Consider the following 26,906-nt stretch of genomic DNA (forward strand, 5'->3'; position numbering starts at 1 on the left):
ATGTCTATGAAGCCATGGATCATTTCATACATGATCAACAGTCGCGAGATCCTTCATCTCTTTTCTAAAGGCTCGAGACCGAGAGTATCTAACATACTGCTAACACTTGAAGTGTAGCCATAATCACTGTTACAAAACCGTGCAGCTGCTCTTTGTACTCCTTCAAGCCTTTTTTTGTCACATTTGCAATGGGGGTCCCAAACTGGAGATGCACATTCAAGCTTCCAATGGCCTAACCACAGTTTTACAAAGAGTAGTTTTTACATTACCATCACAAAACCAAAAATTCTGTCTTAGTAAACCTAATATCCTATTTGCCCCGTTGACTACTGTGTCGATATGCTGCTCTTCCCATCTCAAAATTCTCATGTAAGTAATCACACGATTTTTCCCGTGCTATCACAGGCAGTCAATACTCAGAATTCGAGTGCTTTGTTTACAATCCCTCCGATTTATAAGGATTTTATTTTTTGGGAAACACAAAAATACTGAAAAAAAATCGGCTAATCTTAACTTAAAGCAAAGAAAATAAATAAGGTAATCTTATTTTTGCTTTACTCCGTTGAGTTCTTTGTCCATTTGAGGCGATTTGGGCTGGTTTGTGATCATGCCTTAATTAAATTATGGCAAGGCAGGAAACTTGAAACCTCAGAGCCCAGTGATCACTCCGCGATCGAGGCCTTCTGTCGACTTTACCGTGAAGTCCGATGATGAGCGATTTGCAATAAAGGTCCAGAGTGCGAAAACAATCTCCATGCCCCAAGAGAAGAAGCAATTTCGGGAGTTGAAGAGGAATAATCGAGCGTTCATTATTCCATTAGTCTTTGCTCGAAAATTTTCGTTATGTGGCCTCACTAAGCAGTTTGCATAGACAAACAGCTCGCTTTCCATGGTTGATGGGTGGAGAGCCCATTTGGCGCATAAACTCTCGGCAACAAGCTGTAAAGAGGCCGATTATATTTATCAATACTAACATATCCTAAAATACGATAAATAACGAAAAACACAGAGAAAGAAGTTAAAAATACAAAACACGGGTGAATAGTAAGTAAAGTTGTAGTGACACGTACCGAAATACACCAATTAAATTGCCTCTCTGTGGATTAAGAGTGCATAAAACTTGCTCTTAATTAAGTCTATTACGAATAGACTGCGAGCAGTCTCTTATTTTTCTTTTGCGTCACAGTAAAATTCGATGACGCGCGCGAGGAACGAGGGCGGAGCCCGAGCGAGGCAGTAGCAGTATGTTTTTCCTTTCTCGCCCCAATCTCTCCTCCTTTTTTGCCAGTAATGTGTATAATTTTAACTGTTCGCGTGCCACGCTTGGCTATGAGGAACAAAGGACGACCGCTCGCGGTCTAATTACGAATCACTCCTAAGAAAGCATAAACATGACAACAAAGGTTGATTTTATATTTTGACCGCGTTGCTTTTTTGGCAGGATAGATTTCAATCTCGCTTGATTTTCATGGTATTTCGATGGAATAAAAGCGGGCTTCTACTACGTACTTGTGATTTTACGATACGATTATACCTTATTTTATGTTCCCCAATTATCGAAGTAAATACATCTCTAACGAAATGATTTTAAGAACTAAAAGTCGGTGAGGTAATCTTCATGTTCAGTTTTAGGTCATAAACTTTGTTGTTGCTGTCAGTTCTAATGTGGGAAACAAGAAAATTTGGTTTTAGCAAACGTGTTGATAAAGGTCGTAATTACCACCGTGAACGATTCGGAAAGCTGACGTTTCGAGCGTTAGCCCTTCGTCAACGCAAATTCGCTCTGACGGTGGCCTACCGCTCGAAACGTCAGCTTTCCAAATCGTTCACGGTGGTAATTCGACCTTTATCAACACGTTCGATAAAACCAAATTTTCTTGTTTCACTCTCCCACCGACGCAGCACCACAGATTCTTTGGAGACTAGAAATTTGTCTAATGTGGGAAAGCTTGGATGGCCGGCTGGATTTGTTCTCGCCACTGCGTTTCGAAAGCCTTGAAACAAATGTATAGGGGGATTGGCGTAATGGGCGAACAAAAGGCCATAGGGCACCCACTGCCTAGACTGTCAGAGCAACGACAGATGCAAAGGAAGATAACACCTCTAAAATATAATTCTTTGATTGAACTCACGTGATAAGACCGCCACGTTGATGCCAAAACAATAGAAATATGTAGCTCACGTTTTGCATAATGATAGAGTCAAACTCCCAAAAGACGTTTTCGCAGGAGTCCATGACTAGGAGGGAACAATTCCCATACCAAGCCTATGTCACGGCATTTTTACAGACCGATCTATTCCAGTTCCTGTTCGTTAGCACTATGACACCAAGTTAGTTTCTTGTGATTGGTCATCGGGCTCCTGCGGAAGTCTCATTCGCGGGAAAGTCAATCTTAAAATAAATCGGTCTGTGAAAACGTCGTGACAGGAATATATGGGACTTGTTCGCTTCTACTCACGGGCTCCTGTTTTTCATTATTGTTCTTTCCATCAACATGGCTGCCGTTACGTCTGGTGCAATCAAAGAATGGCATAGGCGCCTCTAGGGCTCAGGCTCACACGGCCACAGAATCAGGAGTCGGCGCCCATTTTGTGTTCGTTTCTAAAATTAATCACGATGAAGTAAGGAACTGGAAGTATAAAAATCTCAAATGTTGTACGGTCACGTTGCTTAGAAAACGTTTTTGGTAATTTCACGTTGTTGTTTTGCAGAGAGCGGGGAACAAGGTCCATAGATGTTAGCCGCACGTATAATATGACTTTTTGAAAACATTTAACCTAGGGTTACCAAAATTGCTTAAATTATATTTTCTCCCGCCCCACCCCCCCCCACCCCGCGCGAATTTTTACACCGTAGCGCAGTGTGTCCCCACCCCACCCCTCCTGAGGTCGCGATTCTCGCGACACCTCCGTTTCCTTCAAGTGTGGAAACCGGTTTGAGTCACCTTAATGGGTCTGAAAATATAAGAACATAAAAAAGCAAATCTATAGTGTTAAAAAATACCTAAAAAAATAGCGAGCAATTGCAAGATTTTGTTAAAATAATTGTTCTTTCGCCTTTTTCGCCATACTGGTATCCTTGCCACTTACTCTAGCGCGCAAAAAGACAATATATCGCGCAAAGACCGTCTTAATTCTTGTGCATTCAGTGTTCTTGCGGAACAAATAAAAGACATGTTTGGATTGCACTTCGCATGTGCATCGTCTGTTTCACCGCTATGAGCGAGTTGACATCTGTTCTTTTCTCTGTTCTTCTGTCGATATACAGGCATGTTACCTCACTTTTAGTGCATCAACAAGTAGAACGTGTTCATCACCGTAATACCATGGAAATGAGATCCTTGTGACAGCCATCCTCGCTGGTGTTCTCACCACTGTCACTGTACAAGCTCGCATCGTCATACAATGGGTTGTAGTAGTCTTCTTCAATATCATCGTCCAGACCCATAGCAGCCAATACATCATAGTAAGGGTTATCAAACGCCAGTAAGTAGCCTGTATTACGGCTAATCCATGGTTGAAGCTCAAATTCTGCTTGATCTTTTGTGTTGCCTTTCTTGTACCCTGCCTGGCCAAATTTCCGCTTGCATCTTCGGCATATGAGCGCAAACAGAACGATTGCCACCAAAATGAGGAAAACACCTGTTTGAATTAAAAGCAGTAAAAAGCAAAATTCATTTACTAATCGTGATGGAACTATCAATTTACGGGACTTTAGCATACGTACACTGCCTAAGGTCAATACCACCAAGGTTGGGCTGCATTCTCATGCTTACCATGGCAGCAGTAGTTATGAAACTCCCTCCCAAGTATTTTCAAAATAATCCCTAAAGTCTGCAATTTCTAGAATCACATTTGATACTGACTGCTGTACTATCGACTCTCATTTGATTCAGTCAGCCTTATTCAATACTAGGACTTTATTGTCGGAGATATTAGCATGTTTTATTGGTATCTGGAATTCGAGGTTAAATAGATACTTGGCTAATGTATAGTACTGAATTTCATTTTCTAACGAAGGATAAGTAATTGTGTCAGTCGGTAAGCGAAGACTTGTTAAGGTCGTCTATTTTATCAGTCAGTACATACGTAAGATGGTTTTGGTCGGTCCGCAAGCTCGCCAGTGTGTGACACCAGACCTGACGGTCGACCGGTCAGCTAAACAAGCCAGACACCCATCCAGTAGCTGACCCAGTAGCTCAGTTAGTCAGAGATCCAGGCATTCATCTAGCCGCCAAGGGGACAGTTACTCAAAGCAGGGTTAGCGCTAACCATTGGTGAATTACTATCAACACCAAGAGGCTTATATGGTATGCAAAGAGCGAGTTTCAATCGAGTGTCGTAAAACCAAAACCAAAGTAATTACTTTGACCAATCAAAGAGGACGGAGACAATCCAGTACACCAATCAAAACTCGAAGTAATTACACGAAGCCGACACAAAGCGCGGGAAAATGTGCACGCGGAAGCCACGATTGGTTTTGGTTTCACTTCTGATTGGTTGACAAAATGGCAGAACTTTGAACTAATCACTGAATGAAGTAATGCAATACAAATGCAATTCGCTAATTACTTTCGACACTCAATTGAAAACCGCTCTAACAGACGAACGAAGGGTTTAGTTTCTAATGAAACTATAGTGTAGTATCCACTGGGAGTGAAATACGAACAAGTGCTTTGTTTCGCGCCCTTCGAGCTCGGCATAGACTGGATCCACCTATCGTTGTGTTCGCCATTTTGGATGCAAGCTAACTGGAGCCTGTCAATAGGTCGTTAATTCAAGCCAGATCACGTCTTTTCGTGCTGGTTGTTTACTTGAGGACTAATAGTTAAGTACTGTCAGGTCTTTTGCTCTCGCAGCGTCTCATGTTTACATGTTCATTCGTTCATTAAGCATGTATTTCTGTTGTTTTCTTATACCATGTAGTTGGAAACTATGGATCGTCAATAAAATTGGCGCTACTGAAACAGGTTTTATGAAACGAGTTGAGAAGGGTAAAAGTAACCATCGTAAGAAAGATTTTTGAGGTGACTTTTCAAGCGTCAGCGTGGAAATCTCCATTGCGGTGATTAATTTTCTCTTTATCACCACATTTCTAAAACCAGATTTTCGGCGTTTTCAGTCAGGCCACTTGACAGAACTGACGGGCTACACCGTAAATTTGGAAGGACTAACTCTGCAAATATACTCTTCCAGAATAATGCGAGGGATTATTATGCAAGTGCTCTTTCAAATCGTTGCATTTTCTTTGTCAACTGACGGGTCTGGCGGGCCAGTTCTGACAAAAGGAAAGCGCCTTTAATTAGCCAACCCGTCATCAGTCATCAACTGAAAGAGATCACTTTAAATGTTGACGTACTCGTAAATTTTGCGAAAGGTACGAAAACCAAAGTACGCAAACAAACAAACAACAAGCCAAAACTCCTGATCTAGCAATCCTCTTTGCACTCACCGACAGAGATGCCAACAATATGAGACATCTTCATAGTGGAACCTGTCCTGTTCTTGCGCAACTTTCCAGAATAATATTCCACCGTAAGTGTGGACGAGATGTCCCAGTCGGACACTCTGGAAAGTACCTCGTCCACATAATGTCCATCGACTACAGTGAAATTATCGATTAGCACGCACACCAATCGCGTGGCCTCCTCGTTATCCTCTTTAGTTACCACATGCTTTTCCAGCAAGCGCACCATGAAAATGTGTTTGGATGTTGCGGGAATTGGTCCACGATTACCGCCATCTTCATTTGAGTGACCCGCGGAGTTTTCAGTTTTCACGGATGTCCCGTTGTCTCCGTCCAACATGTCCAGGCGTGACTGTCCCAGCGGAGCTCCCTCAGAAGAAGAAGTCGTCGCCTTACCCTGCGTGATCAGGAAACATTGGCAATTAGGCAGAAGTGGTACGGCAATTTCTTCACCAATCGTAAGCATAAGCAAAAGCATTTCTAACTCGCAATTGCATGCAAGGGTTTAAAGTTCCCAGTAGTTCACCGATTGGCTGGTCATGTTGTGATTGGCCACAATAATATAACATTAAACGAAGATAAGACCGGGTCTTTCAAAGGAACAGGTCAAGCTCTTGCAGGAATAAAAGCAGAAAGTCAGAACAAAAAAATGCTTCATGTGCTGTCTATATGTTGCAATTAAAACCACAAACCAGCCCATAGGCTTCAAAATTTAAACTAAGTGCATTGGAGAACAGTTCGTCATTCAATGATTTCAAGTGATTTTTTTCAAATGTGACGACCAATGCGCATATCTCAGAATGTATATGATAAAATTCTCAGCGACTTCCAGAAGTAAACTGGTCACTATTTATTTCCATTACCTGTATCTCGGATGGGAAACCTTCGTCAAAATAAAGATCCATCAATCTCTCCAGCCCTCGTTCAATGTTTCTTCGTCTCACCATATCACCGAGTTCCTCTATGGTGTCGTCAACAATCAAAGAAAACTTTCCACGGGAAATATCCAAGCAAACACCATAAATCTGGTGACAGAGTTCATGTACAGGACACTTGCACAACATCTCACAGTGCAGGCCGTACCGCTCGAGCGGACAGCCATCCAAGCATTGGTAACCTTGGTAACCAGGAGAGCATGAGCAGTTGCCATGGGTCTTCATGCACGGACCAATCACGTGTCTCGAACACACAGGACATGGATTCTCGCAGTTCTTGCCGTAATAACCGTCTTCACAAGGCTGTTGAAACAGAACCACGACAAAGGTATCTATTTACAAGCTCTTATAATTAACTTAAATTACCACACTGTTGAACAGTTCAACCGAGTTCTGTTCACACCTGATCTCGACTGAACGAAAATTAATTTTCGTTCTAAACAGACACTCTCGACCTCAAAACCTAATGTGCATGTTTAGTGCTGAAACGAATTTTCCAGTTTAGTGCTCTGTGATGTTAGCGAGTTGAAGCAAAGACGACGGTGATCTCTAAAAGGCATTGATTCAAAATATAAACTCGAGTTATCAGCGAGCTTTAGCTTCGCGCTTACAACAAACGGCAAAAGTCAGGATGAAATTTGTGTTCTGCGAAAAATCATGTAAACGCATTCGATTTTACTTGATTTCTTTCCTGTTACCAAGAGACATCGAGAAGAGGCAAGTTAAAACAAGAACAGCAGCCCGCTGTTTGCCGATTCACGTAAACGAAAAGCTGAATCTCTGGGGTCAGACCCTGTCGCTTTCCAAACGCGGTCTGTGATTGGAGAAGGAAACAATAGATATTATAATAAAGTATCGATATAACGCGCGCTCTGATTGGTTAAAACAGTGTGCTTTATAAAAGTGTGGATGCACAACCGACGCCAAGAATTTTAGCCGAATGCGCGAGGAAATTCGTCAATTCTTTATTGTAAAACAAATAAAGAAACCTCGCCTATGATCTGTTCTGTTGTAAAGCACTTAGGAAGCGGATCCGCTTCCAGCGCGCATATGTCAAATCGCGATCGTTTTTTTTTAACTAAAAATAAAACTGCTACAAGCGACACTTAAGAGAAAACAATGGGAGTCAAAGTGGTTCAGCGGTTATCAACGCGTCTCCCACCTCTGTGACCCAGAGTCAACCCTGGCATCGGGTCACAAGTGGGCTGAGTTTCAGTCGATCTCATCAATCTGACTCCGTGGATTTTTCTCCGGGTACTCCGTTTTTCCTCCCTCATCAAAATCGACTCTCAGTCAATTACATCCGGGTGCGGGCGGATACCCTCGACAGGGATAACCTCTGGTATCCTTCCCTTTCATTGAGTTAGATGAATAAAGTTGCTATGACTATTAAATGGACTCTATTGCCGACGAGGCCAATTTTGAGCATTTCACGATGTTGTCTGCATGACATTGGACAAGATTCACCTAAAAAAGCAACTAACACCAAGAGTTCTTAACTAGGAACGAACAACTTGTCCCATACTTTGAGTGATCGTTTTCTTAGACTTTTTAGATCAATGTCCTTTTTTCCAGCTTTATTCAACCGTATGTTACGAAAACGGAGACATCGTGCGTTGATTGGCTCAAAGAGCAATTTTTGACGGGAAAGCTGTTCTAAATATAGAAAGCAAACTAATTATAGACGGTCTGAGAAACTGGAGAAATGGGAGTTGTAGACTCCCAGCTCACGAGATCTTGTTTCAACACACATTAACGTGACGTTTACCTGATCACATCTGGGTCCTGTGAAGCCAAGTTTACAAATGCAGGTGCCAGTTATGGGGTCGCATCCGTTGTTGTTATGAAGGTTACAGTCACAGATGTTGTTACAATGAAGGCCGAACCTTCCACTAGAGCATTCATACTCGCACTGGTTACCTTCATACCCAGGGGGACAATAGCACTCGCTAGTGAAGCGACTACAGTTTGCTCCATTACGACAAATGCACTTTCGTGCGCAGTTCACTCCAAAAAACCCCTCCGGACACGCAAGGTCGCAGTTTTGGCCTTTGAACCCGGCAGTGCAGGTGCACGCGCCGTTCACGTGATCGCACACAGCACCGTTCTGGCAGGGGCAATTTCTGAGGCAGCCGTGACCGAAAGATCCCTCGGGGCAAACACTTTCGCAGAAGACTCCTGTGTATCCTTTTGCGCAAAGACACGTTCCGTCAGCCTTGTCACACGATATCGTATTAGAAGCAACACAATGGCACGTGCTGTTGCAGTTGACACCATAACGATTCGCAGGGCATGCGTATTGACAGTATTCACCGTAGTAGCCCGGTTTGCAGGTGCACGATCCATCGGTGAAATTACAAGCGTAACTGTTCTGACACTTGCAACGCTGGCTGCAGTTTTTGCCAAAGTAGCCTTCCGAGCATTGCTGTTCGCACCTGATAATTACAATAACACATGGGTTGAGGTCAAAAGATAAAAATGTAAACTGCTTTGTTTCCCTAGAGCGATTTCAATCGAGTATCGAAAGTAATTAGCGAATTGCTTTGGTTTTGCATTACTTCACTCAGTGATTGGTTGAATGTTCTCGCGCCACTTTTTCAACCAATCAGAAGTAAAACCAAAACCAATCATGGCTCGCGTGTGCACATTTTCCCGCGCTTTGTGTCGGCTACGTGTAATTACTTCGTGTTTTGATTGGTTTACTGGATTGTCTTCGTCCTCTTTGATTGGCCAAAGTAATTACTTTGGTTTTGGTTTTACGACACTCGATTGAAACTCGCTCTATCAAGCTAGTTCATTAGATATGTCCAGAAATGCAGGTAATTAGATGTCATTAGATGCATTGGGTGCAGGGATGGCGCAGTGGTGAGAGCACTCGCCTCCCACCAATGTGGCCCGGGTTCGATTCCCAGACTCGGCGTCATATGTGGGTTGAGTTTGTTGGTTCTCTACTCTGCACCGAGAGGTTTTCTCCGGGTACTCCGGTTTCCCCTCTCCTCAAACCGACATTTGACTTGATTTACTTTCATTGTTCATTTCAGTTTACAGTGTCCCCAATTAGCGCTCCAGCGCTAGAACGACTAGACACTTAAATAAAGTTCCTTTCCTTTCCTTTCCTTTTGGCGATTTTAACAAGCGCCGGGACGTGTCCCAGTTAATCTTCTCCCCAACTTCAACTTCACTTGTGTCTGCAAACACACAATTAACGTCACGAATTGTCCCCTTCACTTCGGTCCATAAGCAAAGAGAAAGTGCCACAGCAGCAGTCATCCTCGCCAAAAAAATAACGCTGACCCTTAAGGCGCCCGCAAACGAGGAAACATTGTTTTCCGAAATATTCCCTCGGCGCGCAAACGAGGAAACATTTGCTGAGGAAGCAAAATGTTTCTCAACAAATTCACAACAACATTTTTGCTTCCCGGAAAGCAAATTTTGTTTCCGCAACAAATGTTTCCTGGGATCACAAACGGGGAAACATTTGTTTCCGCAACATTGTTAACGCGTTTACAGGCGCCTTTACCCTTACAGTTACCTTATTGCTACAAACAGGTAACAAATGCTTAGACTTAGAGGGGCCCTTCGCGTTGGATATCAAAATTGGGGCTTGCATCTAATTACATGCATTTTTTGATATAGGTGCAGTTTACGGAGAATCCACCGTTAATAATTAACAATAAGACCCGTGGCCCTTGAGGGCGAATAAATGGTAAGCAACGGGACAAATCACATCGCTGGCCCATGATATTCACACGGCCACACCCTTGGGGTCTATTGGGAAGAATGGTTTTACTGAAGTTTCCTACAGTGTACGATAGTAAATACGAAAATGGCCCAAACATGTGACTTTGAAAACTTTGAGGTGATATCATTTGCGAACAACATTTGATCGGTCACCTCCAAAGGGATTCTTACTTGAAGCCCTGATATCCAGGTCTGCAATGACACACGCCTGTCACAGAATCACACGGAGTAATCTCTGTGTTATTAGCACTGCAAAGGCACTTAGAAGCACAGAGCATCCCATAATAACCGACTGGGCACCTATCCGAGCAGTTCAAACCAGACCATCCCGGTGAGCAAGTGCACGAGCCATCCACGTGATCACATGACGCATTGTTCATGCAGTGACAACGCTGTGCGCAGTTATCTCCATACTGTTCCAATGAGCAAGCTTCCATGCACTGTACACCTTGGAATCCACGAGGGCAAGAACAAGTTCCATTTACTGGATCACATGACCCAGGACAACGGCACCTGTTGGAAAAATTGAACCGACTAAAAACAAGTCACATTCACCTGGAAAATTAACTTTGCCACCTCGATTTGCCAGGTAAGAATTTTCTGTAGCCAAACCATTCTTTGTATTTTCTTATCTAGTCAACTTTCGTATTTTTTTCTCCCTGAACCAACAAGGATACGAGGGCGGGATATGCGAAAGATGTTCAGCTTATTCATTCACGTCACCAGCCGCGTAATCGGTTTACGTTTAGTATTATCACTGTAAGGGCACCAAAGAACAGATTTGCATAAAAAGAAACAGTTCACTTCTCAAAAGAATCGTTTTTGCTTCTAATATAGCCATTGCTGTCTCTCCGAACATGGCCACCGTCATAGAAAAGAAAAAATGGAACACGCAGTCAAGTTTTGACAAGCCACCGTGGACAGTGATATTACTGACATACGTTAAATCCAACCGGTGATATGATTGGCATCAATCAGTTAACTATATTATTTGCAGGAGCTGGTCCAACGTTGAGAAATTTTTATTTTTCGCACAGAAGAAGTTAGACCTAAAAAAATACTGACCTTTCAGAACAATTGACCCCAAAAAGTCCAGAAGCACTACACGACTGCTCGCACGTTTTTCCAGTCCAACCAGCTAAGCATTTACAGAGCCCAGTCTTGTGGTCACACTGGGCCCCATTCCAACATGAACATTTCCTACCGCACTGGGGTCCATAGTAACCAATTGGACAAGGCCTATCACAGAAGTAACCATGGTAACCCGGATCACAGGTGCACGAGCCGTCTGTTGCGTTACATGTTCCATGAAGACAAGAGCAAGATTGAAAACAGTTGCGACCATAGGATCCCTTGGGACACTCTGGTGGGGAATCAAATTAAGCATATTAAGAAGCGCAATAACTGTACGAGGGATATAAACTAAACAACTTCCCTGGCACCTTTTTTTATTTCCATTACTCTTGTTTGGTTAAGGGGGGAGTGGGCTATGCTCCCCCCAACTTTTTTCCCTCCAAAATTGTTTTCTCCCATTTACCTCTGTCACTCCCTTCACGCTTCCGTAATCGATACAAAAACCTAGCCCCCACCCCCTCCCCAACTTTCACACATACTCCGCAGCCCCTGTTCAAAGCTACACACCAAAGAATAACTGAAATGGCGGTTGTTTAGGTATTTTGTTTAAATTTGAAGCATGTGCCCTATGTGCCTTTCAATTAAAAAAAAAGAAAAAAGAAAAAAAAATTGAAAAAAAAAACTGACCCATGATACGAGCACTGTTATGACCATTCCATGTCATGTGGTACGATATACATAATTATTTGATGTAAGTTACAACGTAAAGGAAACAGTTGTCACCTGTTTCACATTGGAGCCCAGTCCATCCTGGCTTACACAAGCACTGTCCTGTCACGTGATGGCAAGTTCCGCCATTCAAACAAAGGCATTGTTTTTGACAGCTGTTGCCATAGTAACTTGCATTGCAAGCTTCCAGGCAAGAACTTCCTCGGTAACCTGGAGGACAAACGCAATTTCCTGAGGCTTGATCGCATGATTCGTTTCCATGATAACATTTAGGACAAGGCTGGCCACAGGTAGGACAGGCCTGGTCACAAAACGACCCTTGCCAGCCTCTAGCACAAGTGCAGTTACCAAACTCTGGATCACAATCCCCATGATGGCACAAGCACGACTGAGAACAGTTAAATCCCCACTTCCCAGCGGGGCATGGGACGTCACAGCGAGGTCCTGTAAAACCCGGCTTGCAGTGACATTTGCCGTCAAATGGGTCACAGCTGACAGATGAAAAAGAACGACAGCTGCACTTGTAGGTACAGGTCTCCCCATAGCTGTCTTTACCACATCGTTGTTCACAGTTAGAGCCCTTATAACCAGGTAAACAGAGGCAGGTGCCAGTAGTCTGTTGAGGAGAAAACAGAAAAAATCTTAGCTCACAGCCAGGATTATTCTTGCAATAGAAACAAAACCAAACATGGTCGCGGACGGATGCTAAGCCGTTTTATTCTGACAAATGTGAACTATAACTCTAAGCTTAAAGACAGTTCGCTTAAACGCTGTTCAACAACATTTGAGTTTGAAAATAGTAACAGCGTGTCTTTCCATATAAGGTTTCTTTAATGTACCTGATTGCACCTTCCACACATGCAATTGTTATGACAGTTCGGTCCCCAAAAGGAGTTATTGCATGGTACACTGCAGTCAAACCCAGTCCAGCCTGGAGTGCAACGGCATCCAACCGCTTCCTGACAGCTGCACTCACCATTCACAGGGTTGCACCGTGCACCATTAATACAAGTACAAGGAGTGGAACAATTGCTTCCCCAGAAATTCTCTGGACAAGACTTGTTACAAAACTGGCCATACCAACCGCTCGTACAGGTGCAAGACCCTAGCAGAGAATGAAAATAGCAACAATGAATGAATGAATGAACGGCATGGGATAGATCCATTGTGACAAAAACAAACCTGTCTCTCGATTACAAGCTGCACCATTCTGACAATTGCATCCCTCAGCACAGTTCACCCCGAAGAGTCCCCCAGGGCATGGGTGATGACAGAGCACCCCTGTCCAGCCTCGCCGGGTACAGTTACATGTGCCATCGTGTCTGGAACAAGTTGCATTGTTTTTGCATTGACAACTTTGGCTGCAATTGTATCCATACGTTCCTGAAGGACAAAGCTGTTCACAGTTGCTGTAAAAAAAAATCACATCGACAATCAAGGAAAACTACTCAATCCACACAATGCACATACAAAACTACACACTAGGCATGCAATCAGCCTCTTAAAGGGCCACTATGATAAAAAAAAATCACCACCTTTTTTCCTTCAGATTTTGAAAGTGTGATTGCTTAACACTTGACTGGCAGAATTTTGAGCTTTGATTTTTATCCAAAGGTTTTTGATTTTGAGTGTAAGTTTTGGATTTCACGGTCCGCCATTACTCAAGTTCTAAACTGACCGATTGGACCTCAGAGGGTTGAATCTAGGGAAAAGCGGCATCATTTACTCACTAGCCTGAAATTTCAGCATGTAAACGCAACTTATTATAATTTACACATGCGAAACATGAGTTTAAAAGTCTGAAAGCCCGAAACTCCCGTGCTGCATAAGTCGCGTACACACGCTTTGCATTTTTACACTATTGAATCTTTGACGTCATTTTCTCCTCGATTCAGCTCTCTCAAGATCTTATAAGTTAGTAATGGCGGATCATTAAATATGAAAATTCCAGTTAAAATAGACAGGTGCCTTTTTCGAATCAAGGCTTAAAACTTGGGTCACTTACTGTTTAGTTAACATAGTTTTTGAAATCCAAAGAAAAATAAACAATGATTTTTCCGTCATAGTAGCACTTTAAAGACTCACGGTCGAAAGGCATGCCTTGTGCGCATTTGTTTATGTTTTTATTCTGCTTGATGTAGCCAACCACGCGGGAGAAACTAGTACCGGATGGCAGACAGAAAAAAATATATATATACAAATAAATATACTATTAAGGATACATAATTAACCTAAAGCTAACAATTATATCTTATGAGAAAGAGTTCGAAGGTATTATGAGAGGAATTATGGCTCATGATTAAACGAAAAGTTGTCAATAATTATCGAACTCCAGTGATCCCGAACTGACTTCGGTGACTCAGATCTCTGAATCTCTTTCGGATATCTGCAAGTCACACAGTTGCCATTGTCACTTAATCATGGTCCAACTGCTCAGTCATCCACTGGTGTTTTTCACCGTCGACATGGCAAATTCGCGGACCATATATCAATAACGATTAAATAAACAAAACTACCGAGTAGCAATAAAATATACACATTCAAGGCAAAAGGAATGTTTAACACTATTAATATAATACTAATCCAGTATGAACTTCGAACACATGACTTCGATTGCGAGGGATTCAATACAAGATAGAGGAAACACACGACGATCACCTCTAACGACCCACGCAATGCATGCAGTTCGACAGAAAGTCTTTAGGATAATTCCAATCTTGAAGTAGTACGCTGTATATTTCCTTTAAGCTAATGCTTTATGAAAGTTTCAATCGCGCAGTGTAACACTTGCGTTAGCACCGAGGAAATCTGTCCTCCCGTTTTTTTTCTGTCCTCAACAGTCTTTCTCTAAACTAAAGTGTGTCAGTGGTTACTGGTTGGAAACCCAGGTAACTGGAGTTGGTTCGTAGTTAACAACTAAGAGCGCCCGTGTTGCTAATGGTCAGTGGTTGGTTTGTAAGCGCACGCGCAGTAGTTCCTTGCATCGTACTCGTGGCGTTTGTTATGGCAGCGCATAGTTAATAGAGGGGAATGGTTTGGAAGCTCGGCGAACATCAAAAGAGCAAACAAAGCAGCCAAGATTTAGGTTGGAAAGTCCACGACCGTGCAAAATCTTTTATTTTGCGCTCATACCCTATGCATGAATTACGTAACCAACACGTTTCTATTGGTTAGTTCCGCAGTATGGAGTAAACAACTATTGTGTTTTGTGCACGGTCAAGGCTAAAAACGAGAACAAAAACCTACAACAAAGAAATTTGTCGGGTTTCATAACCATTCCTCTCTATTAACTATGGACAGCGTGAGGAGTTCTCTCCTCCAGCGTGGTTCGTAGCGAGTTTGTTTTGGCGTTCTCTTGTTTTTCCTCTTTCTTCGGCGACCCTGTCGATTCTACGCTTCTTTCAAGTTCTGGCACACCTCGGGCTACTCACAAAAGCACTGCAGCGTCTTTTGATATGCAAGACATGGATTGTCAGGCAAAGCAATCAATTCTTCAGTTGCGACAACCGCCTCAGTTTTTCAGCCAATGTTTACCATCTCAAGTGAGACACTTTCTAAGGCGTTTTCCCAAGCTTTGGGCCAATCGCTCCAGCAAATTTCAGTGGCATTTCAAGCGAACGGAGGGTCGAATTCGACAAAGAGCTCTTCCACATTTCTTTCGTTGGATGAGGCATATGTGCCAATCACGGCGACATCTATCGCTTCTAGTTTGTTATCAACATCAGGTTACGACGCTGTTCCCTCTTATTCCCCCGTGGGAAACCCTGGGGTTTCGTCAGTTGCTCAGCCACCAATCGTGGAAATTTCCGCACCATCGTCCTTCATTTCTCCTGCCTGGCCTTCGACGGGTAAAATTCCCACGTAATTTTCGTTCTTGTCTCCCACGTGGCCATCAACTTGCACCTCGTGTACTACGTCGTCAGTTGGAGAGGCTTTTGTAGTTGGTTCTGGTTATGTACAGGTACCAAGTAAGCTGGTTAGACCTTTTGGTGGAAAGCTTATGGGAATGAACTAAGTGTACATTTATGATTCAACATCATGTTTTAAGGAAGTGTGAAATAAAGTCTTGTCTTGTCTTGTCTTGTCTTCTGCAGTGCTCATCCAACTGGCCGCCTGGTTGAACTAAGATATCGCATTTAGGAAGGCCGATGCAAGACCCAGATCATATCATGCTTTGGGTCACCTGTTGTTTGGGTTTCTTTTGCTTTCTTTTGGTTGGGGAGTTAACTCACACCTCCAGTTTTGATCCTTGCATTCATGTAACTATTAAGGTATTGCAAAGTCAATGCATAAGTATGTCTCTCCAGCCTTCGCGTTCACATTAAAAGTTCAGGACGTTTGTGTGTCCAAACCTGACGCTTTCCGACAAGGTTGTTTTGTTTATATGGGCTGCGGTAAGGCCTCTCTTTGCCCAATCACTGCAAGCATGGCTCATGTCCATCTCTGAGGGTCCTCGCACGTTCTTCTCTTCATTGACAGGGCTGGGCATCCTTTATATAACTCATTCCCGGTTGTCATCATTCCTTCAGTCAACATTACAAGCAGCAGGTACATTGTATTTCCAAACATTTCACCGGCATTGTTTCCACATTGGAGATCTCTGTAAGGTTCTCGTTTTCTATTGCCTTAGCAAAACAATTATTTATTGTTTTACGTTCAGTCATTTTAAGTGAAACTAAAAGATTTCAAAGGAATGCTTAATGCCATATTGTCTTCCTCTTGGCTTTGTTAGTTTGTTTTGCCATTATGTTCGTCTCTAGTCTGTCTACCCTATATGATTAAATCATGTTTGTAATTAACGTATTTATCGAAGTGAGCCCTCTACCAGATGAGCGTTGTAACTCTTAGGGCCAACTTCGGCCTCAAATATGTTTAAATAAATAAATAAATAAATAAATAAATAAATAAATAAATAAATTCAAAGCTTATTTCCTTGAAGAAACTATAGAATCAGGACTTGGGCGATCAGAAAATTATGCAACTAAAGAATGCTTTCATCAAATTAAAATAGCCTACCAAAAAAAACATAAGAGAGGTTTCTGAACTAGTGATTCTATTACTCTTGAGAATAAAACTGGGAGAGAACAGCAGCACCTCTATTGCTTGATGTTTGAACTACTTGGCCAACTCATTATGGAGGCTCGAAAGGGTTTTTTCTTGCTACGGTGTTTGTGAAACGATGAAAGATACCAAAGAAGGATATTTCATAGTGTAGGCAAACTATAAATGTCTTTGCAACTCTATTGTTGGGTAATAGCCATTTCAGAAAATACCATAATACTCCTTGTTTGTCTCCCCAAATTTTGCATAAGCATTGTTTCCAGTTTCTCTTGGAACTTACAATGGTCCCAAGAGAAAACAAAAACAACGCTTATGCAAGATTTGGGGGGGGGCAAGTGGCCTATACTCTAAGGGCACTTATGGCGTCATATCAGTTACCATGGCAACACACCAGGTCCACAAAAAGGCCCATTCAATTTCAGTTTTTGAAAATTATTTCAAAAACTAACTCGGTGACCTACCGTTTTTGTTTCTTTGCTGGAAATCTCCCTAAGTTAATTAACTTGTCAGAGAGTATGACAAAAAGTTATCTAGTTGAATTTAAGATACATAAAAAGGGCGTTTTTTTATTTGAAGTGCCATCGTGAATGGTACGTGCATGCAAAAAACCAAGATAGGTCACCAAGCAAAATTTCGATGTGAGGACACTGCTACGCTCAGTTGGCATCTTCAACCTCTCACGTTTTTTGGGAGGCACTAACAATACAATTTTACACAGACAGCAGTTCCTCGGCAAGTTCATTTGCCCTGTGAAACCCTCAGTATAGGCCAACATGTCCTCTACATGTAAATTTTCATTAAAATTTATCTCTGTTGTTGCATTTCTATTACAAACTTACTCGCCAATATATCCAGGTTGGCAGACACATTTCCCTGTAAATCGATCACAATACTTTGCATGTTCTGAACACGAGCAGTTGAGGGCACAGTTTTCACCCCATGTGTTCCATGCGCAAGGCCTGTCACACACAGTTCCTCTCCACCCCAATGAACAGCTGCACAACCCGGTTACAGGATCACAAAATGCCCCATTTTTGCACTGACATCTCTGGGAGCAGAGGTAACCAAAGTATCCAGGGATGCAAACGTTTTCACAGTACCTTCCCCAAAATCCCCTCCTACAGTTGCAGTGACCAGTGGTGATGTCACAGCTGCCGTGTTCTGTGCACTGGCATCTCTCACCGCAATTGTAACCAAAGTGACCAGACTTGCAAACGTTTTGACAGAAGTAACCATGATAGCCAGGTTGACAGGTGCACGTGAAGGTATTGTTGACCTCTGAACAAAGGCCACCATTACGACAAGGGTTCGAGGAACAGCCAAAGTGTTCACAACTTGGGCCATGGTAACCATGGTAACAGTGACATGACTCACCACTTGTGTTGTAGTGTGCACCATCGCTGTAACCATCTATGACTAAAGAGACAATGTAATACAAAAAAAATTCTTGGATTGAGCTATCACAGGTTTATTATCATTAAGAGGACTCTTCTCTTTATTTCTGTCAAAATTAAATATATGAAGAGAGCTGAAGCAAATCAGAGAATTAACAGACAAACAAATTTAGTCTCGCCCATTTTTATCCCATTGCTATCATGTTTAACTGTGCCTGTAAATGTTACTGGACAGGCGCAGGTGTCATCACAAAACGAACACAGTCCTTTCAGTGCTCTACGACTAGTACCTGGTTTTCTCAATCTACGTGTTTCTTTAACACAGCCAGCATTTTGTCCACAATTTTTGTCTCCAATACAGGGTTTGCTTGTGTTTGGGAAGTTGCCACTGGATGCACACATTTCACTGCTTAAATAAAATCCATACAGTTCCATGCGTAGGCAAATCCAGTTTTTCCAATGCCATGGGTAGATTCGAATCCCGCGGGCTGGGGCAGCAAACTCCAATGTATGGTGAATCACACTTGAGGCATCTAGTTGAAACAAGGTACAAATTAAAATAACACAGGTTGAAGTTCCTCAAGTCACATAATGATCAGATAAAATGGGATCCTTTTCTTCCCCTCAAACCCTTTCCCTAATTCATACAGGTAAGATTATAAGAGTGTTTTTCACGAGACGTCACAGCAGCCATGTTGGTGTTCCTAAGCAATGGGATGTCGGTCATGATGGTGTTCCTACTGATCCTCCAGGAAGTAACCTCTATTACCATGCAAACGTGAGCCTAACAGCCTATGCAAACATCGTTAAAACGTACGTCAAGTGCACGAGCTTTAAGGTTGATTTCCATATGATCGTAGACGATCGCGGATCGCAGATCGCAGTAAGTTCTGCGATCGTTTGCGATCCTGCCATCATATGGAAACTAAAGTTCTGCGATCGAAACGTATCCCATAATATTTTAAATTCTGACCCATGATTCAACGCTTCTTAGCAACAAAGCCTGAATGTTCGTTTATGTTCGTTACTCTGTCAGAAACACCAAGTCTCTCACCAGAGTGTGGAAAGCCCCAAGTTCTTGTCTCTTCATAAATATTTTATCGAACCCAAAACCGATGTTTCCTTCTTTTTTGAAGGTGACGATGTCGTCGCTTCAGGACTAAAAGAAGAAATAAATTGGCTTGCAGAAAAATTTCCTCCTCGATGTCCGCCACGTTATTTGCTGCAATTTTTCCGCGACCACAACCCGCGTGTACATTTGACATTTCTGCTGACCGAAATGTATGGCTACAGTCGGCTCTGCGATCGTTTGCGATTATATGGAAACAGCTCTCTTTGCGATCGTCTAAGGTCACATGGAAACCAGCCTGTAAAGGCTTTGGGGGGGGGGGGGGGGGGAGCAGGTCCACATCAGCTAAATAGCTAGGGACCGGAATGTAGGTTACAAAACGTTCTACGCGTTCTCATTTCGTTTTCCTGTATTCTGTTCGCGCGGTACTGGTAGAGAAGTTACGTCATTTCTATGCTGTTGTAATATTATGGTATGGACCATGTGCTCGCTCTTAACTCGACAGGTCAAAGTTCCAGTTTAGATGTTTTGTTTTTTACACAGCCAATTCCTTTCATGTTTTCCTACGAACCTGCAAATCTTGTGAGTATGTTGTCGCTGTGGTATTTTCATTTCGCATCGTTTTATTTACGTTCGTTTTTTTTTTTTGCTAGTCAAACCAGATCTTTGTAAACGAGTTGAATCTTTGGTGCGCATCTCTATGGGATAAAAGTTGTTTTGAGTATTCAAGTCTACATTTGCGTTTGAAGGATTACGCTGGATTCGCTGGTTATCGTCTTGGATTTTCATCGATTGTGTAATGGAATTATCAGTTCTTTGATTGATCTTGTGTCATCGATAATTTGTTTCTTCGCTTGTCGATCGATTGTAGAACAAGATGGACCTACGTGGGTTGAGAGAGAAAACCGTCGAGGGAGCCGTTTACGACACAATCGTTCGCTTAAAGCGTAGCCGGTCTGGTTCAAAGGCGGTCGTCACCTGAAGACAGCGCGAATTACTTGAGCTAATGAAGACCTCTGACAATGTTGATCAGGTTAGAGCGAAATTTCTTGAGTTAGAATTGGCTATGAGATATTTTAATGAAGCACATGATAAGTATCACGCTGAGTTGATTGAAAATGAAAGTGCAATTCGGGACTCGATTGAGTATTTTGAATCAGTGAAGCGTGTGGGAACAAGCGCGTTTTAAGTCATTTGATGCGTGGGTACAATCAGCTGAGTTTAAGCTCCAAGGAGAATTAGATCTTACCATCAGTCTTCATCCTGAAGATTCTGTCAGTAATATTGGTTCTGTCAATTCAAAGTCTGCTGCAAGTTCTAGAGGACGTAAGCCTATAAAATCTAGCGCTAGTTCCAGTCTTTCACGGTCAAGCACCGCCTCATGTGCAAGGCTGAGAGCCTCTGCTAAGAAAGCTGCCTTGTCAGTGGAAGCATTGAGGACACGGCAGGATATTCAGTTACAGGAGCTGTTGTTAAAGCAGAAGAAAGAGAATTTCGAGCTGGAGACCGAGTTAGCCAAGGCCGAGGCAGAAGAAAAGGTGTACAGTTGTAGCGAGGGGCAAAGTGCACTAACACCGTCAGGTCAATTTTCAACTTCCACCCCATGTCAAGATAAAGATAAAGAAACTGTGGAAGTTCCAATTCGTCAGACGGAGAAGGATTGCAGTCCACTATACCCAGACACCGGTGAATGGAAAGGTTCCAAACACTTCCCCTCTACAAATAATGGTGAAAGTGTTGAAGGCAGATTATTGGAACAACACCTAGATCTTAGTCACAAGAATGTCAGTCAATTGAGGTTCCGAAGTTGCAACAACAACAAAATCAACAGCTTCAGGAATTACTGAAACAGCAACAGCGTCAAACACTAGCCATGACATTGCCACAGCCTGAAATCTCTGTGTTTTCAGGCGATCCTGTTAAATATTCTGACTTTGTGCGAGCCTTTGAGAACTTAATAGAGTCAAAGACAAGCAGCCCGAACTCTCGTTTGTACTATCTTGTTCAATATACATCAGGAGAATTGAAGGAGTTAATGCAAAGTTGTTTGTCAATGGATCCCGAGGAAAGCTACAAGACTGCGAGAGTACTCCTCAAGGATAGATATGGTCAAAGCTACAAAATAGCAACTGCTCTCATTGATCAAGTGATTAAGGCAGATGACGGTCCTGCTTTGCAAAGGTACTCTGTTCTACTTTCAAGTTGTAAGAACTCGCTCAAGGAAATTGGATACCTGAGCAAAATCGAAAATCCTGACATTCTCCAAAGGATCATTGGAAGGCTGCCAATTTGGCTAAGGCAGAGATGGCGAGAAAGGGCGGACTACATCACCGAGGCAAAAGGTGTCAAACGAAGTCCTCTACCAGAAAACCGGTTGCAAAAACATCTTGCTAGAGGTCAAACACCGCCGACTTAGATGGCTTGGTCACGTTCTAAGGATGGAACAGGGATCGATCCCCAAAACAGCGTTACAGTGGACCCCTGTTGGTAAGCGTAAGCCCAGACGGCCCAAAACAACGTGGCGTAGGACAGCCGAGACGGAACTTAAAGAGATGGGCTTGACCTGGGGCGAATCGATTAAACTTGCTAAGGACCGCCAGAAGTGGCGTTGCCGAGTGGCGGCCTTATTTCCCACCAGGGAAGAAGAGGATAAGTAAGTAAGTAAGTACATCACTGAGGATCTGAAAAGAGAAGATACTATCGGAGATATTGCAGAATTTGTAGAAGCAAAGGCCAGAATCGCCAACCACCCAGTGTTCGGGAACATATATTCGAATGAAGACAAGAACAATGCTGCAGGCACTGGTTCCAAAAGAAGACACAGAACACCACCAAAGTAGCACAAAGGGTCTGCTTTCACGACACAAGGAACTACAAGTGAAGCTATGATCTTCGCAGTTATGAACGCAATTTTTACAATTGCGTAGAGAAGCCTGAAAAATTCAGGACTTCAACGGGGTTTGAACCCGTGACCTCGCGATTCCGGTGCGACGCCCTAACCAACTGGTCACGGGTTCAAACCCCGTTGAAGTCCTGATTTTTCAGGCTTCTCTACGCAATTGTAAAAATTGCGTTTATAACTGCGAAGATCATAGCTTCACTTGACTTCATATTCCGCAGTTCATATATGATTCATTTCATATACCATTTCATCACAAGGAACTACCTCGGAAAGTTCCACTGACCCCCCTAAGGACGACACCGAACATGTGCTAAGCAAGTCAAATGTCAAGTGCCCGTTGTGTAAAGAGAGTCATTGGCTGTCTCGCTGCCAGGTGTTTAGAGGAAAGTCGGTTGACGAGCGAATTAGGTTTGTGCGTCGTAGAGGTATGTGTGATACTTGTCTTCTGGCAGGACACATGGCAATGTCTTGTCCCAAACAGAGCTACTGCCAGATTGCCGGATGTAAGATAGGTCATCGAAAACATTCTACATTCTTACATCCGAAGAACGACAAACCAGTCAAAACAGAACCTGCATCACCATCTGAGACCCAGTCAAGCAACACGGAGAATGAGAAGCAGGATGATCAAGAACGAAGTCGTTTCACCGAAGTGGATGCGTGTGAAGGAATTTGTAGTGCGACTGGGGCCGGAGCATCAGCTACAGCACTTCGGTAGTTCCAGTTAACGTCAGAGCTAAGGGAAGGAAGAAGATAGTTCAAACTTATGCATTTTTAGATCCAGGGTCGAACACTACATTTTGCACTGACAAGTTGATAGAATGTCTGGGTGAAACAGGTAGAAAAGCGACGCTGTCTTTAACTACCATGGATAGAGATAATGTTAAGAGTGACAGTCTGGTGGTCAATTTGGAAGTTTCTGATCTGCAAGGACGTAACGTTCTTGAACTGTCTGATGTTTTCTCGCGAGTCAAGCTCCCAGTCACAGTTGAGGACATTGCAGTTCAAAGTGATGCGGAAAGGTGGTTCTACCTGAAAGATATCATCTTACCTTGTACTGATGCCGACATCGAATTGCTCATAGGCAGTGATGTGCCCAAAGCTCTTGAGCCTCAAGAAGTGCGGAGAAGTGAAGATGGTGGCCCATATCCTGTGCGAACACTGCTAGGATGGACCATCAATGGCCCACTTGGTAAGCCAAGTAAGTCAAGCCGTATTACAAACCGTATTCAGTCTCAAGCTGTCTTGGACCAGCAGTTCGCACGTTTCTGTGTGATGGAATTTAACGATTCGCAGTTCAGCATCGAGAAAGGAATGTCACAAGATGATAAGAGAGCCCTTGCCATAATGGAGGAATCTGCTGAGCTTAGCGATGGTCGCTATGAAATTGCACTTCCTTGGAAGGTCTTCCCTCCTGATCTACCTAACAACAGGATAGACGCTGAATGTCGCCTTGGGTTGCTGAAGAAGAGGCTGGTGAAGGATCCGGAGCTACACCAGAAGTATTCTATATTAATGGATGACTTGTTTGACCAAGGTCATGCACGGAGGGTTCCTGAAAATCAGTGCGAGGGTTCGTCCGCATGGTATATACCTCATCATCTGGTCACTCATCCACAAAAACCCGACAAAGTCAGGGTGGTCTTTGACTGTGCCGCAAAGTTTCAGAATGTCTCGCTCGATCAACAGATATTGCAAGGACCTGATTTAACCAACTCACTCACCGGAGCTCTGACAAGATTTAGGGAGCAGTCGATAGCCATCATGGCTGACAACGTGAAGATGTTTTATCAAGTACGAGTACCAACCGAGGACAGCAAGTATCTCCGCTTCCTGTGGTGGCCGGGTGGTGACATGGATAAAGAACCAGAAGAACTTCAGATACTAGTTCTTCGGAGGTGTGTCATCCCATAGTTGAGGAGAATGCAGAATATTTCGACGAGAAACCATTCAAACAGTGAAACGAAATTTTTATGTTGACGATTGCTTGAAGTCTATAGCAGATTACCAACAAGCAAGTCAGCTGGTCAATCAGCTACGTCAGTTGCTAGCCAAAGGAAGTTTCCGCTTAACGAAATGGATTTCGAATGCCTATGATGTCATCCAGTCAGTCCCCGTGTCTGAGAGAGCCTGATCCGTCAAAGAGCGTGATCGTGAGAACTTGCCTATTGAGCGTGCCCTCGGCATTCAGTGGGATGTCCAGTCAGATCGATTCCGTTTCAAGATTGTTGTGAAGGACCGACCCCCTACTAGGAAGGGTATTCTCTCAGTCGTAAGCTCAATTTATGACCCTCTAGGGTTCATTGCCCCTTTGATCCTGCCTGCGAAAGCAATTCTGCGTGATCTGTGCCGGAAAGGATTGGACTGGGATGACAGAATTCCACATGAAGATTTAGTGCGTTGGCAAGATTGGTTGAAGGAACTTCCCAAAATTGAACAGTTCGCCGTTGAACGTTGTTTAAAACCCAAGAACTTTGGCCGCATAGTGTCGAGCCAACTTCACAATTTCTCAGATGCATCAGGGAAAGGATATGTGCTGTTTCATACCTTCGAGTCGTCAATTAAGCTAAAGATGTCCATTGTGCCTTTTTGATAGGGAAGTCAAGGCAAACACCCCAGAAGTCAGTTACTATTTCTCGTCTGGAGCTGTCGGCCGCTGTGGTTGCCACTAGATTGAGCAGGATGATGCAGCTTGAGTTGGATGTTGCAGTGGATGAAGAGTTCTTCTGGACAGACAGCACATGTGTGTTGAGCTATATTGTAAACAAGGACAAGAGATTCCAAACGTTCGTTGCGAACAGAATTACAACAATCCATGAAGGATCGCGACCAGACCAGTGGTACTATGTTGACACAGGTTCTAACCCTGCTGACGATGCGTCTAGGGGACTTTCCGCTGAAGAGCTTATCTACAAAAACCACTGGACCAATGGCCCTTCCTTTCTCTAGGAAGCAGAGGACAGCTGGCCTGGGCAACCAGACAATCCTGTGGAAATAAAGGAAGATGATCCCGAGGTAAAGAAGGAAAGTAAAGCTTTCTCAGTAGCATCTACAGTTGAAGCTGACTTCTTAAACCGAATTATTCAGTCCTGCTCCTCATGGTATAGGCTTAAGAAGTTGATGGCGTGGACATTACGTTACCGATCTAATCTTCTGCGTGAGTGTCGCCGACGAAAGGAAGGCGGAGCTAAAACACCCATCTCTGGGAGACCCAGTCCCATCAGTGTAGAAGAAATGCACTCTGCTGAGATAGAGCTCTTGAAGTATGTACAAAAGCAAAGCTTTAGTGAAGAGTTGGTTTGTCTGCTGGATAAAGAGTCAGAAGAAATCAGTCCGAGCCAGCTGCACACGTTCTGTCAAGAACTGAAGCTCAATCGCCAAGTTGGATCCAGAGTTGCGCGATGCCTGTTGTGTGTTGGAGGAAGATTGAGGCACGCACCAATTGAACAAGAGCGAAGACACCCTGTAATACTGCCAAAGAAACATCATGTTGTAGATCTGATCGTCAGGCGTTACCATCTGCTTTCCATATGTGCTCTCTTTGATCAGAAAGAGTTACTGGATTATCAAAGGAAGAGTTGCTGTGGGAAGAGTTTTAAATCGTTGTTTTAGCTGTAGGCGAAGACAGGCTCCGTTTGGAGCTCAGAAGATGGCCGACCTTCCCGCTGACAGAGTCACACCTGATAAACCCCTGTTCAGTTTTGTGGGCGTTGATTATTTTGGTCCGTTTTGGGTCAAGAGAGCCAGAAGTCAGGTTAAGCGATATGGAGTATTGTTTACGTGTTTGGTTACCAGAGCCATACACTTGGAAGTCGCCCAGAGTATGGACACTGATTCGTTTGTTAACTCCATGCGCCGTTATTTTGCAAGACGAGGTATCCCCGAAGTAATGAGGTCCGACAACGGTTCAAATTTCGTTGGTGGAAACAAGGAGCTCCGAGAAGCTATTTCTGAGTGGAATGAGAGTCAGATCCATGAGTTCCTCTTGCAAAGGAATATCAAGTGACCGTCGGGGTCCCATTTCGGTAGAGTATGGGAGCGATGTATTAAAACAGTCAGAAAGATTCTCGTTGCTCTCATGAAGGAGCAGCCGCTCGATGGTGAAGGGTTAACTACCCTAATGTGTGAAGTAGAGTCTGTTGTTACACTGTAATTGGCGTCACATAACGAAATCGTCGGATGACCCATCGGATTCTGAAGCCCTTACGCCGAACCATTTACTGTTGCTACGGTCAGGCCCGAAACTTCCTCCTGGCGTGTTCAGGAAAGAGGATGGCTATTCCCGAAGAAGATGGCGTCAGGTTCAGTATTTGGCCGATGTATTTTGGCGGAGATGGATTAGAGAGTACTTGCCGCAGTTGCAAGAGAGGCAGAAATGGGCTTATCCATCGAGGAACTTCGCCGTTAACGACATAGTACTTGCGGTCGATGATAGAGTACCAAGATCTTCATGGCCTCTTGGTCGGATCACCAGTGTGCGCAACAACAGCATGGATGAGCACGTGAGAAGTGTAACTGTGAAGACCAGAACCTC

General features: G+C 43.4%; 1 protein-coding gene across 1 annotated transcript in view; it reads right to left on the reverse strand.

Moving 5' to 3' along the window:
* Positions 1-937: 937 nt before the first annotated feature.
* The window catches only part of LOC137997052 (uncharacterized), a 42,074-nt gene continuing 16,105 nt past the window's right edge, over positions 938-26,906 (reverse strand). The window contains exons 9-19 of the mRNA XM_068842770.1: positions 18,692-18,934; positions 17,847-18,423; positions 13,129-13,355; positions 12,786-13,051; positions 12,001-12,562; positions 11,209-11,506; positions 10,315-10,656; positions 8,171-8,837; positions 6,331-6,705; positions 5,453-5,864; positions 938-3,642 (exon numbers count right to left, since the gene is read on the reverse strand). Of these exons, the coding sequence (XP_068698871.1) occupies positions 3,314-3,642; positions 5,453-5,864; positions 6,331-6,705; positions 8,171-8,837; positions 10,315-10,656; positions 11,209-11,506; positions 12,001-12,562; positions 12,786-13,051; positions 13,129-13,355; positions 17,847-18,423; positions 18,692-18,934 (4,298 nt within the window). The 3' untranslated portion in view covers positions 938-3,313. The remainder of the gene's footprint in view (positions 3,643-5,452; positions 5,865-6,330; positions 6,706-8,170; positions 8,838-10,314; positions 10,657-11,208; positions 11,507-12,000; positions 12,563-12,785; positions 13,052-13,128; positions 13,356-17,846; positions 18,424-18,691; positions 18,935-26,906) is intronic.

This window comes from Montipora foliosa, chromosome 3 (genome assembly GCF_036669935.1).
Source record: "Montipora foliosa isolate CH-2021 chromosome 3, ASM3666993v2, whole genome shotgun sequence".
In the NCBI taxonomy this organism is placed as follows: domain Eukaryota; kingdom Metazoa; phylum Cnidaria; class Anthozoa; order Scleractinia; family Acroporidae; genus Montipora; species Montipora foliosa.